At 35.7% G+C, this 15,146-nt stretch overlaps 2 protein-coding genes across 2 annotated transcripts; one reads left to right on the top strand and one right to left on the bottom strand.

Moving 5' to 3' along the window:
* Positions 1 to 1,387: 1,387 nt before the first annotated feature.
* Positions 1,388 to 6,394, top strand: BFAR (bifunctional apoptosis regulator). Its single transcript, XM_010024533.1, has 7 exons — positions 1,388 to 1,718; positions 2,577 to 2,778; positions 3,062 to 3,231; positions 3,936 to 4,080; positions 4,328 to 4,498; positions 5,016 to 5,218; positions 6,114 to 6,394. Exons 1-7 carry the CDS (start codon positions 1,453 to 1,455, stop codon positions 6,295 to 6,297), a joined length of 1,341 nt encoding a protein of 446 aa, XP_010022835.1. The 5' UTR covers positions 1,388 to 1,452; the 3' UTR covers positions 6,298 to 6,394.
* Positions 6,395 to 8,346: 1,952 nt separating this feature from the next.
* Positions 8,347 to 13,941, bottom strand: LOC104400275 (group 10 secretory phospholipase A2-like; the record flags this gene model as incomplete). Its single annotated transcript, XM_010024534.1, has 3 exons — positions 8,347 to 8,492; positions 10,943 to 11,049; positions 13,776 to 13,941. Coding segments are annotated over 3 exons (419 nt in total), but the record flags the coding sequence as incomplete, so codon positions are not given.
* Positions 13,942 to 15,146: the final 1,205 nt, after the last annotated feature.

Below are 15,146 nucleotides of genomic sequence, written 5' to 3'. Positions count from 1 at the left end.
AGAGACCGTCTCGTCCGTACAGGCCCGAAACACCGGTGCCTTGGAGGGTACGGTCCGAGTTTGGAAAGGGGAGGCAGGACAGGGGCCTGTGAGCCTTCTACTTCTGACTCTGATCTAATTTGCTGCAGAGACTGGTGAAAATAATTTTTTCACCGACAGAAATGCCGTTGTTTCTCTCTTCCAGGAAAACTAGAAGAGTGTTTTGGGTGCCAAACGTTTTTTTTTCCTGTTTGTGTAACTGATGTTTCAGGTTTGTCTTTTAGAAAGCCAGCAATCTTTGCTTTGCTGGGGAAAGACTGTCAGCAGTCTGGGGATCCTGGTTGCACTATCGGTTTGTATTCTGTACTGCTTGTGGTTTTTGGTTTTGGTTTTTGTTGGGTTTTTTTTGTTTGTTTGGTTGGTGTTTTTTTGTTGTTTTTTTTTTCTTTTTTTATTATTTAATGTTTTTTCATTACCAGCTTGTATCTTTATCTCTTTGTGCTTGATCTGGGTGGAAGGATGGTAACTTAGTGCTAACGAGGAGCCACGTGGTGGAGAGTGTAAACATTTTGGTTTGACAGTGCCAGAGCAGAAAATTGTAGTTTTTAATAGCGTCTAACATACTGTGACCAATGAGTGACCTAAATTGTAGTTTTTGATAGCGTCTCGCATACCATGACCTGATCCGGATCAGAGTTTTTCTTAGGAAACTAGATTCAGCAATCTTAGAGAATATAATAGGAACGTCAGGCAAGTAGGTTTAATAGTTTTGGTAATATTGGGACAATCTTAAACTCTTCTAACTTGTACGTTTTGTGTAATACTAGGAAAGAGTAATTACCGATGAAGTGATACGAAGTTCAGTCCTTCACTGAGATGCAAGCAGGTCAATCTCTTATAATGCTGTAATGTATGACTTTGTGGATCGATTTTTTAATATATTTTTTTAACATTGCCCAGCATTGACTTTTGTTAGTAATGTTTTATTCCATGTGCTTGGAAAGAATAGTGATGAAGTAACTTAGATCATTACATATACTGGTGTTTTATTTTTGTATTCTCTGATGGTGTTCTTTTAATGATCCTTATTTAGATTAGTGTCTTTTACTAAAACTTCGCTTGAAAATACTGTCAAAAGTCATCTGAATCATAGTTTTTTTTGTTTCACTTTGATGCGTTCTGTAACACAGGAAATATAGGGAGATTGAGCCCTGCTGTTTACATGTAGAATCTGATTTTGATTGTAGTTTCCAATGAATATGTTGTTGAAAAGGTAGAAGGTCGTGTTTTATTTTGGGGAGAGCTAAGTTAGTTATTTAAAACCATCAGAGCGACAAAAGAATGACAATAAATTATACTGCTTACAAGTCTAATCTTTCTTAAGGAGGTTTATCTTGTTGCTTTGCAGAAGTAGTTCCGTACCTGCTTTGAAGATCTAAGAGAGCTTTTTGTTTGCATAAGGCATAAAAGAAGATGGAAGAAGATGAGACTTTGCAAGGTGAAATGGAGAGGGCAGAGGTTGAAACGCATGCTGCTGCTGAGGTTGGTCGGCGGATATCAGTGAGTGAGTTCCTTTGCCACTGCTGTTACGACATTATGGTCAATCCCACCACCCTGAACTGTGGGCACAGTTTCTGTAGACATTGCCTAGCTTTGTGGTGGGTGTCATCCAAGAAGAATGAATGTCCTGAATGCAGAGAAAAATGGGAAGGATTCCCCAAAGTCAACATCCTCTTCAGGTGAGTGTACTGTGCCATTTTTGGATTTCTAAAACCCCCGAAACTAGTTGTCTGGTTTCTTGAGTTTGCTGCACATTTTCATAGTTTATTGGTAATCCAGACTGTCACAGGGATGTTTAAATCCTGGTTTCAAATGTAGTCATGCACCTGTACTGATCCGTTCAAGCACACTTTTCTGCATGGAACCAAGGGGTGGGTTGGTTGGCTTTGTTTGGGGCTTTGGGTTTGTTTTTTTTATTTTCCCCTTCTGAATTTTTTTGGGGATGGGGACAAGGGATCTTTATTTAGTATTGAGACATTTGCATCTTTTATATACAGCTGGTTGTTTCCTAATAATTCTAATTTAGAGTAATCTTTGATAATTGTGTATGTATTTCTGTAATAGGAATTATCTGTGGGAAGGAATGTAATCTGATTGCAGAACAAAGCTAGAAATACCAATTTGCTGTCGTGAATTACCTATGAGTTGTTGTGTTAATAATACTTTCTCTTGGGTTAGAAATATTTTAGTAAATAGATCGTAGGATTGATGGTAGGATTTTATGTCGTCTTTTACTTAGCTTTTTTGAATACTATACTCAAAGCTTGCCAGTAGCACACACAATCCTAGTTTATGTAAGAAATAAGAATTTTTTTTTTAATGCTATATTTTAATTTCTCCTATCTTTAGAAGCTAAGAAAAATATTGTTTGGAAGTAGTTGATTTAAGTTTGCTAAGTATTAATAACTAATGTTTTCTTGCTTTCAAAGGTGACAGTCTTAAATAGAGGCTGGAAAACAAAACCCACCAAATCTGTTCCTTTTCTGAATGTTAAGCCTCAATGGTTGTAGTACAATGACAAATATTTTTCCTATTAGGGATGTTATTGAAAAGCTATTTTCTGATGCCATTGAACAAAGAAAAGAAGATATTCTACAAAACAGTGATGTAGCACGCAGTTTAGCAACCTTCCAAAAATATGGGAATGACCAGATGCCTACAGTTCGGAACACAGGAAGAATTAATCCTCAAGGAGGAGGGTTTTTCTCAGGCGTTCTGACAGCTTTAACTTGTGTAGCAGTAAGTTTCATCTGGTTGGTTTTCCATATTTACTTCATTAAGCATGCAATCTGGTATACTTAAATTACATGCACATACAAAACATGGTCAGCACAGAACAGACTTCGGGTGAATGGAGTAAATGAGGTAGCATTCAGGGTTGTCTGAATAACCTGAATAGTCTAGGGTCCATCAAATGGGAGATTCTACATGTCAAGCCACGTAATGCTTGTTTATTTGTATCATTAGTGTATTTGCTTTGTAGGTAAATAATATCTTTATTTATTTTTTAATGTACCTATAGGTAGTTCTACTTGGATATCACTGGAGCAGCAGAGAATTTGAAGAAGATCTTCTTGTCCATAAGCCTGTTGCTAAATGGACTGCTGAGGAAGTGATAATTTGGCTAGAGCAGTTGGGCCTATGGGCTTTGCATTATAAAGAAAGATTTTTACTGGAGAAAGTGAATGGAAGGTGAGAGGCCTGATTGTCAAGAACACTTATCATTTATTTGATTGGACTACTGGAGAGCTTTTGTTAGGGATGGTACACAGTGAAATGACCATACTTCATTCTGTAGATTGTGGAAATACTCTGTTCATGTATCAGAGTAAAATTCCAGGCAGGTTTTAACACTTGTAGTTGAAAACTTTAGTAATAGGTACTAAGCAAGGGAACTGAAAGTTTTCTATGAACTACTTTAAATGCAGACAATGCAGACTGTAATGATACTGAAAGTAGAATTCTAATGTATTATCCACCCCTCCCACCTTATCTTTCTTGTGAAAATATGCGTATTTTATATGCATAGTTGCATTCCACTGAAGAGCTCTGGGTTTGATTTCAGGAGACCAGACTCGATATGTGAAGTCCTGAAGAATTGTGTTCAGTAGCCAGCCAACAAGCTGATAATTTTGCGTGCTGAAAGCAGGCCAGAAAAAACTTGAGGGATATCTAAAACCCAGGCTCTGAGACGCAGTTGATTTAGAACACTTGATATGGAGTGTAATGATGATCTTTAAAGTCCCTTCCAACCCAGACCATTCTATGGTTCTGTAATCCAAAAGGTGATACCTTCTATCAGTTGCTTATTGTTTCAGTATGTAATTGCTAGTTTGTAGTTGTATCTTTTTAGGGAAGGAGCACTGTTTACCTTCTGAATTCTTCTGCTTTTGTAGACTCCTCCTGACACTGACAGAGGAGGATTTCACAAAAGAGCCGTACAGTATAGAGAACAATAACCACAGGAAAGCTATTATGGCGGAACTGGAACGTGTGAAAGCTTTAGGTGTTAAACCACCACAGAACCTTTGGGAATATAAGGTAAATTTTATATAAAGCCTGTCATGTATATTAAGTATTTTTAAAATATCTTTAAATGAGAATTCTGTTAAAGCCAGGAGGAATGTTAAGGTAGTAGAATTATGCTTGTAAAAACAGCTCAGTTTACTGAACGGTTGTATTCGAAAAATGATCCTTTGAAAAATGGTAGTCAGAAAAATCTAAGAACTGGCATGTCTCTTTCTTCTTATCTTTTCATTGTTTGAAACAATAATTTGATATCTTTCAGGCAGTAAATCCAGGAAAGTCACTTTTTCTTCTGTATGCACTGAAGAGTTCTCCAAGACTTAGTATGTTATACCTGTATTTGTTTGATTATGCAGAAGCTTTCCTACCTTTTATCCACACAATTTGCCCCACACAAGAAGACATGTATGAAGATACTGTCACAAAACTAACAGTAAGTGTTCAAAACGTTAAATATGCCACTTGCTGTAGTTACAAGCATTTTAAGATAGCAGCATAAAAACACATGATGTAATTATGCATCATTTCATCTCTGTACAATACAACTTTAAAGAAAAAATAAGGTAAATGTTTCCTTGATTTTATTGTATGTGATCACCAGTGTTGTGACCATTACCTTTAATAAGACTGATGTAAGGGTCTTAAGACTTTAAATCTATGAAACAGATTTATTTTTTTTTAAGTTCACATTGCTGTAGAAAGGCTGCTTACTCAAAATACCTGTATTTTAACAAATGTTAAAAAAGTCTGGCTGTCTGTGGTGGTTTATTCTTACCTAATGGAAATTATAGGGTTATAGTATTACCTACCAGAAAGTATTTCATACATTTAAATTACTGCTTTCAATGTATGAAAAAAAAATTTTTTCAACAAAACTGTAGTGGAAATAAGTCAGTATTGTATCTGTTTAATATGAAATTGATTAATAGTCTTTTTATCTTCATTTACAGGACCTTCAAGATCCTTCTTGGAAACAGTGGAGAGAATTTATTGTAAAGTATTTATTTTTGCCATACCAGTTGATAGCTGAATTTGCTTGGGATTGGCTGGATGTGCACTACTGGACATCAAGATTTATAATTGTAAATGCCATGTTGCTCTCTGTTCTGGAGTTATTCTCCTTTTGGAGGCTCTGGTCAAGAAGAGAATTGAAGTAAGTCTTAACTGAGCTTGTTTAAGAGGGTAGGAAGTATGTGGCCTTACAAGTAGAACATAACAGTCTTGCGATTTGACAGTTGCCCACTGAAATTACAATGTCTAACCATAACTCTGAGGTTAATAAGAACATGCAAGTCTGAATCCACACGTACACTAGTACTCACTCTTGACTATATTTCTCTGGATACTTGAAAGGGCTTCTTATAGCTGGTTTCAGTGATCAGATGTAGCAACTAGAATAATGGTAATAAGCATGTTCTTAACCATTGGGTAAATATAAACTCTTACCTTGAGAATTGCCTTTTATGGTAACTGGTATTAGCTGTCAGCTGAGTACTAAATATATATGAATTTTGTCATTAAATGCTTACAATATAGTTATTAAAGGATGAGTCCTCAGGATCATGACTAAGTTTACTTACACTGGTATTATTTCTGATAGGTTATCAGAATTGCTGTTTTCACTTACTGCTTTAGCTTTAATTCAAGCATGTTCATGTTACTTCATAACTGCTGTTACAGGTTTTAGAACTTGCGTAGGAGAAATTCTTGTTTTGGTGTATACTGGGTTTTCACCTTCTCTACCAACAGCTAGGGGGCAGAACATGTTCAAAAGAGAACAGGAAGGAAAGAAAACATGGAAATAATGTGGGATGAACCACTTTAACTTGCTGTGCTTTGTGGTCTGAATAAATTGACTTAATGCTTCCGTGTATAAAATCTAGTTTTACTGTAATTTAAAAAATTTTTTCTGGAATGCAAAATGGTGGGGTTTAGGTACCTGAGTAAGGGCTAAATAATTTGTGGCTGCAGCACATACAAGCTTTTCTTAGAATGGGTAAAAACAAAATGGAAAGTTCCTCTAAGCCTCTCCCTTTCCTTTTTCACAGGACTATTCCTCACAGAATGTGGAGACATTTCTGGAAAGTATTAAGCCAGGGTCTTTTTGTTGCCATTTTTTGGCCTTTTATTCCTCAGTTTGTCTGCAATTGTTTGTTTTACTGGGCCTTGTACTTTAACCCAATTACAAACATTGATCAGGTGGTTAAAGAAGTAAGGCGTACCGAGACATAAGTGCAGTGACTGGTATTGGAACTTTTGAGCTGTTTAGCTTGTAAAAATGGGCTTGAAATAAACTTTGGTTTTCATCTTCATATATGTGGCAGTGAAAGTCGTGGATTATGTTAATTTAAACATATTTAAAAAAAGCCTTAAGATAAGTTACTCTTAAACCAGCTGATTCCAAATCAGAGGATGGGCTTTATTATCCAATAGTAATTTTCTATGGGGGGAAAAATAATTACATTCCTGATTTCGCCATGTAAAACTTACACAGTCATGTCACCCTATTTTAGATCAACTCAAACTTATCTGTTTTGTCTTGAGCATTCCAGTTATTTTCAATCTTGCCTTAAAATGAGAGTTTTCTGAAGAGCTACACTGTGTTCCTCAACTTCAATATGCCAAAGGAAAGCTCTTCCTGGATGGGCTTGATACTGAAAGTGCTTCAGTGTTTTCAGCTTTCTATGTGAAGTTGTGACTGTCAAATATATAGTCTCACAGTAGAGCATTCTAAAATTCCTGATGTTGAAGAGGAAGACTGCTTGAGTTTTCTTGTCCTCTGGAAAATGTGGTGATGCAGATCAGTTAGACTTCATCAGTAGTTTCTTTAATGCTCTCTTCTTGAAGTCTGTTGCTAATTCTTAAATTCAGGGTTATCTCTTAAAAAGGAATTAATTTGGAAAAGTGACTTGACACATCTTACTGCAGTATAATGTGCATATCTAGATCTGTGAGCAAATATTGACTGGAAAGTTATTTTGTGTAATCATAATTGCTATTTGTCAATGTACGTTTTTTGACTGAAGCAAAAGTTAGATTTTTATTTTTTTTAAGAGCTTTGTCCCCTTGCGTTCTACATTGATTTGATTTTTTTGGTTGGTTGATTTTGTTGTGTTTGGGTTTTTTGCCTCATTTGTAACATTAATATGAATTTTAAATTTGCCTATGAATTTTTTTAAAGATTAAAGATCTCTTCTGAAATCTTCATCCTTCCTAAAGACGTATTTTGGTTTTATTTATATTAAATTACTTGTCATTAGCTATGACTTGTGCAAATTTGTGTAGCCCTGCATGTGTAAGTGAGTTGAGGTGGTTGAAAGTAGACATAAAACACTCCTGGTTCTTGAACTGTTAAAATGAGCAGTTATGAAAAAGTGTATTATTTATCAATTTATGTTACTGAGTTCATAAGAGGTTTCAAAAAACTACGAAGTGACCCTAGCTAAAACCTCTATACATCCTTATGAGGTATATATACTTCTGAACCACAGAGTCATGCTGTTGAAATGCTTATGGGGAAGGCAGTTGCTCCCAGTGGCTGCTACTTTTTGCGTTCATCTGTCTTGCGGATGGTTTATATTTGCACTTTTAAATCTGGCTCTGAAGTTTTTAATGAAACTGTAGAACTTATCCCTTCTCACTGTGCCCACAGGAAACTACAGGTGCATGTAAACTAAGAAGCTTAAACCATATGAAATGAACTTAGAAAACTGTATTTAAAAAGTAAATACTAGCAAAAAAGAATTTTATTAGGATTTTTAATACATGTAGGACTAAGGTAAATGAGACACAAAAGTTTAATTTGGCTTTATAATAACTATTTAATATCGATGAGAGGGGCCTGTGCTGACACTGTCACTTCATGCCTTTCTTACAGTCTGTTCAAAGTTAACCAACTGTAAGGTAAATGTTAGTACAAAAGTTTGATTTTTATTTTACAGCCAGTGGAGTTTACAGTGAATGATATTATGAGTCTGAAAAATCTGTGAATCTGAATATAAATAGAATTAATTTTAAGTCAGTGTCTCAAGCTCAAATTCCTGTGTAGTCAAAAAGAGGTTACACAGAACCAATGACCTTCCTTTTAGTCTGTGCATTGTAGAAGGTAAATTAGAGTATACATGTTTACCGTGGCCATTCTAGGGTGGAGAGGCTGAGGTGGCAGAAGGAAGATCAAGAAAGGGGAAAATCATTTATTGTCACTTCTGTGACTCAAAAAAAAAAAGTAATTCAGATTTAAATACATACAGAGTTTATTTCATGAAGACTGATGTCATATATCTAATACCTACACAAAGGCTGAATCTCACCACACATAAAGTCTGGCCATAAAAGGTGTTTTGTATGATAGGGAGCTTTAGAAAAACATTTGGCAGCTTCACGGTCACATTCACATGCCATTTTTTGACATTTGTCTTCTAGTGATTCTGAAAGAAAACACAGTAAGTTTATAGTTAATCTCAAGTAATTAAAAATAGCAAATGAAATACCAGGAATTGCTACCTCATGTTGCATATTTGCCATATAAATGACTTTTATATTTCAAGTGCAATAGGAACTGTAGCAAGCTTTAGTAAGTCTTACAGTTCTTTCATGTTCTTCAGACAGAGCTCGATGCTAGGGCATCTCAGCAACATAAAATGTACAACCATGGTTTGGTTTAGTGACTGATAATCACTGGAACTATCTTAGCAGGTGAAAATACAATAATAATCAGATAAAGACTTAAATACCCTTCTCATGTTCTTTAATGAAGGAACTCTGGTATCTGCTTCCTTTTTAGAAGGAAGTTTTGGAAGATATTTTCCATTTCACGTGTACTTCAATTTACTAAAGAATGCCACATTTGAATTATGTATGTGAAATAGGGGATGCAAAGATATTTCCTGTTTAAAATCGCCCAACTCTTTCTATTAAGGCATTCAGTAATAAGTTAGGTAAAGTGTGTTTAAGAATGATAAAATCCATGTCTGGCCATATTTGTTTTAAAATTCTAGTATTGTAACTCAACAGATTTCTTGGCATGAACATTTTCTTCTACAGCAATATATTTTGGTTTTATTGTGCCAACCCAGAAATGTGTGCATTTTCTCTCTGCAACTGTCTATAAACTGAAGAATCCTTGATTATATTTTGTCTGAGTATTTAACATTTTGAAAGCATAGCTGAATCTCTGCCTCAGATTAATCTAGGAGCAGAACAAATTTTCAGTTTTGTGAATGAACTCAAAGTCTGCTATGGAATGGAAATGTTCTTAATGTGTGCATGTTGAAGCTGCAGCGAGCTACCCTGAGAACTACTCAATAGCCTAAGTAGCATAAACAACATGATCGAATGAAAAAACCCCAACAAACATTAACTGAGAAAAACTGTTCCTTCTCTTGTTACTGCTTCTCCATGGTATGCCCTACTGTCTTGGCCAGTATTTTAAAATATTGTCAGCTTCTAGATGGGACAGGAGCAGAAGCTTTACAGTCAGATACAGGTGGACTGTAACTTGACAGTTAATTAGGTAGTTTGAGAGAGAAGACATGTAGTACTTCTGCAGCAGAGGAGGAAATTGGCAAGTAGAGATTCTGCATGAGGTAGACAGGCAGAGTAAAGATTGAATGAAAAGGAGGAATGCAAATGTTGTCAAAAACCTTTAATTTTATTTCAGGTCAGGCAAATTCTAAATTGACTTATGAAATGAGAGGTTTTTGTGTTTTTTGTGAACAGCCTACTGTGTTGCCTTTAAACTCTGGTAGTCAGAAACTCAGACCCATTGTAAACAGGTTTATGTGAGGGGCTGTATTTTTGTGGAGCAGGTAATAACCAATTCTCAAGCTGATTTACATTGCAAATAGTAGCATGTAAGGTAACTGACCTAGCGCCTGATTTGACAAAAAACCCCAAACAAATCCAACCCCCCCCCAAACCTAAAAACAACAAGAAAAAAACCTGCAATTTTTCAGGCATGTGCAAAGTTACGGTTTTAAAAAGCCCAGTCTGAAGTGTGTTGGAAAATATTTGCTAGAACTCTGGGAGTTATGGACAATTAACGTAGAAGAAATGCTGCTTTTTCCTTTTAACCACATTTTTGTTTGTTTCTTGAGATCTCTTTGTCCTTTTCTTTCATACTTACAGCGTGGCCAGTATATTACATTCATATTTCGGAGCAAATCAGGATGTGGTCAACCATCTGTTGCAACTTGTACACTAATTATATAAATAGTTTCAAATTAACATGTTATGGCTTGTAGATGTGTTACTTCCATAAATAAATATACCCATCAAATATTTTACTACCTCACTGTTTGAAATTGGAAGTTAGAATTGTGAATTCATTCATGAATTGTAGCCACTAGCAGAGGGCTGTGCAACTGATCAGTGTAAGTATGCCAAAAACTTGTCCATCATAGACTTACAAATGGTGTGAAATATTATCTGCTAAATATAAAAAGGATCCTTTTAAACAGTCATAATTTCCTGTTTGTAGCTGTGTGCTCCAGTTGGAGACTTGCAGGAAGTAGCCTAACATGGGTTCCTCAACATGTGTAAAAGAGGGGTTTTGGTAGTGCTTCATGCAGGGGTAATAGAAGCTTGTAAATAAGAATTTTGTTTGCTTATGTATGTCAGTAGGTGGGGATTAGAAGAGGAAACTGCATTAAGTTGGTTGGCATAGTTGTGCTTTCTGGAGGCACAGAGTAAAAAAAGTCACAAAAGAAAGGAAGGCAAAGTAAGAATTTTACAGTTAATTAAAAAAATGTTTTTTCTGTGAAATCAATGAGACAATTGGGAGAAGTGAAAAAAGACAAAACTACTGCTTTGCTTCCTCCCCACCCCCCCAAAAATACCCCAAAAGACACAAACCCCCCAGCTAGAACTGTTCACTCACCGCACACAGCAGTGTTGTCTTCACATTCCCAGTGGTAACTTTCTATCTTGGGGTGACAGCCTGCTTGTTCTGCCTTGCCATAGCAGCAGTCATGGTTAAAGCAGCACCTGAGAGTGACAGAAATGGGCTTGCCTTAATTCAGACTGTGATGATTTATGGGCACATAATCTGGATGTTTATCATCAGCATGTTTCTACAGGCTGTGAAATTATAAAACAGTCAACATATGTGAATGTACAAACAGTTACCTGCCCAGGAAGCAGAACAGGGTAATTGTTTAATAGATCACCTGGAAAAATTATTGCTTTTTCATGTAATCAGTGGTAATGTCTGATATACATTGATCTAGTTGAACTTCCTCATAGATGAAAATACAAGGAATCTTTGAAGCATTCTCCATTTTAAACACAATAAACATTTATGTGGGTATATCTCTTTCCTAGCCCTTTCTAAGAAAAAGTTGGAAAGCCAGAATAGTCTGCCAGATAATGAATGAAGTATTTTTCTGCTAGTTATCAATGCTATTGTAACAGTTAGTTACAGGAAGGGGACGAGATTTGTTGGGCTGTAGCATATTATCATAAATGTTGTCGTGTCGGAAAGTCCTTAGATGGTGGCAGAAAAGCTGAAATAAGGTGAAATGTTCAGTAAGGAATAGGCACGTGTGCTGCTTATTGCCATGTTAGAACTAAAACTGTTTGCTCTGTATCATGAAAGAATTTGGAAAAAATGCCCAAAATGATGGTTCCAGAATTGTTACAATTGGGACAATGAATTAGTTCAATAGACTTTCTGTCACAGAAAAGCATTAATGGCGTATTTTAAAGCTTAGAAAAAAATTACTCTTCTGGTGTAGTCATTGCAATCCCAGTATTCCAAGTAGGGGAGGTAAAGACCTGAAATTAGATAGTTTGTAAGGTCTTCCTGCAAACTAACTATACTCTTTCTTCTTTGACTTGGTGGAAGAACACCAACGTGTATCCGCAAGCTCTTTGCATTCAGTCATTCAACTAAAACCATCATACTACCATAGGCACATAATGTTTAGGTGGTGTTTAGATTGCCTGAGGAATTTGTGTCTGCAGTAGAAGAGTTAATGCTGTGAGCTCTCTCTTGAATTACTGTTTTGTCCTATGCTTATTAAATAATTACTTGGTAATTCCACATGAACTGCCATTTAAAGATCCTGTGGTACATAACAGTGGAAAAGCATGTGCTTGTGAAGTAGCTTAATACTTCCATTTCATCCATAGAAATAAGAAAATAAATCTAGTGAGTCTTTGTAGCAGTACTGAGGTAAATAACCCAGGAGATATGACTCCTTTTCCTAGTGTACAGTCTATCTTCATGTGTTTACAACCATTTTTAGAATTACCTTTGTCCTCTTTTAAGCATTTTAAATAAAAATAGATGCTTAAGGATTTTATATTTTATCTTATGAAATCAATATATGATTGTCCCCATTTCAAAGGGTTTTTTGTAAGTGGCAGGCAAAAATATAAAATGCAGTAGATAGGCCTGGAATAATACCGTTAGTGTTGTTTTTACTTCAGATTAAGTATTTCTGTGTTTTCACTTAACTTGTTTTCAGGCATAATTCTCAATGTAAACAGCCCATGATGTATATAAAAACTTTAAGAAGTCAGACTTCGTAAGAATGTTTGTGTCTACATACAATTCTTGATTCAGGTCAAATGCAGTAGAGTAAGAACACTGACTTCTGGCTTGTTCTTAACATTCTGTAGCTGTTAAAACCCAGACCACAAATAGCTAACCATGCGTTGTGAAGCAGCAGCTTACTGCTGCTGTGGGACTACAGTATGAAAAAATGGCCTACAGTGAAAGATCAGCAAACTGCAGATTCTCCATCATTATCTTTAGGGATACAGATGAGTAGAAGTAATAGTCCCTTCTTTTCGTATGTGTTCCCAGTCTTTAAAGTAGCAACTACGTTCTACAAAGTTGTCTTTAAAATAACAGATGGCACATACAGAAATTTGAAATATGTAGGCTAAGATTCTAAAAGTTTTAGATCTAATCCCAACTAGAACTATTATTTTAAAAAATAAATAAAAAACCTGATTTGAACTTTCTATATATTCTCCGCTAAAAGTTAGCATCAGATGCTTTCCTTTTAATTTACAATTTATCTATCTGATAAGTCAGAACTTAATGTCAGATACAGTGGGGAAATGTATCATTATAATGATAAACTACTGTAACCAGAAAATCATCTTCCTGACAGCTAATATTCAATTATAAATGAAACTGATGGTAGTCAATGTCCTGGAGATTTAGTGCTAAATACAAAGGTCTGGGTTTAGAATTATTTTAGTAATAAAATAAACTACTTTTAATAATAAAATAAATAACTGCTTTTATTAGGATGGTATTTTTCAGCAGGTTGGATTTTGCATAATTTTCCATGTATTTTGAATACTAATAAAATGGGATGGGTGGTGGTAGAATCAAAAGATTTTTCAATTGCTTTTCTGGTTTTTATTATTTTTCCTTTATAGATAGCTTGAATGCTTGAGCTTTAAAGCTTCTCCAGGAAGACTATAGTTCTTCAGCTTTTGGCCAAGCAGCAACAGCAAAGAACCTCAGTTGTACTGTGAATCCAGTATTAATGCAATGAGAGTTTGAGTTAAAGGCAAGTAGGACTCATGCAGATCTACAGTAACACAATTTTAATGCTTCAGAGTTTCTTAGTGGTCTGATGAGATGTGTTCCCTCACTGGTGTTAAGTAGGCCTAATTCATACTGTAGTCCTTTTACGCTGTCATCTGCATACATTCAGCACTTAATTACTCAGGTAAATAGTTACTCTTACCAGTCTACTCTGTCCTTGGGCCATCCTCTTCCTCCCAGACCGCAGTAGCATCCATAGCGTAGGTAAGCAAAAGGAGATCGTCCTGTAGTACATCGAATGGCTCCAGCTAATTCAAGGATTCCTCTTCGATTTCTAAAACGGGCTTCCCCAAGAGTGCCTTTATAAACTGTGGAAGAAAACCTGTATTTTTTTATTGAATCAAACCTGCAGATACAAAATAGGGTTTTCTGAACTTTGATAATGAACGTCAGTACTCAGTACCATGTTCTTGTTGACACTTGGAGCCGCACTGCTTGACCCAGTCCTTTTTACCTGCTATAGTGAGCAGAACTTCACAGCATTCTGAATAGCTGCAGTGGTTTCCTTCCATCAAGGCAGCATACAATGTCAGACTTCAGCCATTTCCAGTCTTAAATCTGGGAAGGGCTAGCATGTGTTCTGTGGTCTAGGTCAGCTAATCTGCTACAGTTAGATGCCCTAAGCACTGTAGTATTTTCTCCTTATCACAACATGCAACTTTGCCCATGTTGTTATTTTCCAAAACATAATGCTTTACATTTGAACAAATACGTCCTCTATTATGGGATTTTCATCATTTATAGACAAAGACAAATAACTGACAGGGGTGGTGGGGTAGGTGCAGAGCAGGGAAATGGGTGGGTGCTTGGAGTTATTTCCACGGAAATTAGAAGAAGGGTTGCCTTTTTTATTATTATTTAATTTTGTTTGCATTTAGTTGTTTAAGAGATTCTCACCATTCTTTCTCCAGAACAAGACTGTATTTAGGAACATTAACTATCCTGTGTCAGTATTAAAGTAGGTCCAGAGCAGCAGATAAATACTGAGACACCAGATGACTTTTTTTAGGACATCGTGTCATCCTTCAGGTTGAGATAATGCATCGAAGACCCTTCATGGTAACAGGCAGCATTTCCAAGTAGTGCAGGCTCCAAGGTATTTGCAGCAATTTTTAAGTTGGATGAGTATTCAACAAATGAGTGGGTTAAGCAAGGCTGCTGATTACAGTTCTCTTACTAATTAAACTAATGATTTGTTTTGCTAGGAGGAGAACAAGTTTATAAACCTTAACTCTCAGTACTGGATACAGATTTGGAAGGACATTAACATTTCATAACTGATAATGTCTGTGAGAGAGAGAAAGCAGAAAAAAACATTTAGACTTTGTCATTGAAGGCTTTGACATTTATTTTCTTATAGAATAACTATATGATTATACAATTTGTATATAATCTGTATAATTATATAATCTATTATAATAAACTAATAGACTAATCTATTATAATAGATTCTATAATTAACTATATTATCAGTTAATGGAAGATCTGACAGAAAAACACTGTTTCCTGCACA

Source organism: Nestor notabilis, unplaced genomic scaffold (genome assembly GCF_000696875.1).
Source record: "Nestor notabilis isolate BGI_N333 unplaced genomic scaffold, ASM69687v1 scaffold22911, whole genome shotgun sequence".
In the NCBI taxonomy this organism is placed as follows: domain Eukaryota; kingdom Metazoa; phylum Chordata; class Aves; order Psittaciformes; family Psittacidae; genus Nestor; species Nestor notabilis.
The sequence above is the reverse complement of the archived record's forward strand: the minus strand, read 5'-3'. Positions and strand labels throughout refer to the sequence as shown.

What these genes read in the sequence shown, in the direction of transcription:
- BFAR (XM_010024533.1), top strand. Translation starts at nt 1,453, where the DNA reads ATGGAAGAAGATGAGACTTTGCAAGGTGAAATGGAGAGGGCAGAGGTT. An exon ending in CAGCTTTAACTTGTGTAGCA is followed by an intron (nt 2,779 to 3,061) that starts GTAAGTTTCATC and finishes ATGTACCTATAG; the next exon opens with GTAGTTCTACTTGGATATCA. An exon ending in AGAACCTTTGGGAATATAAG is followed by an intron (nt 4,081 to 4,327) that starts GTAAATTTTATA and finishes GATATCTTTCAG; the next exon opens with GCAGTAAATCCAGGAAAGTC.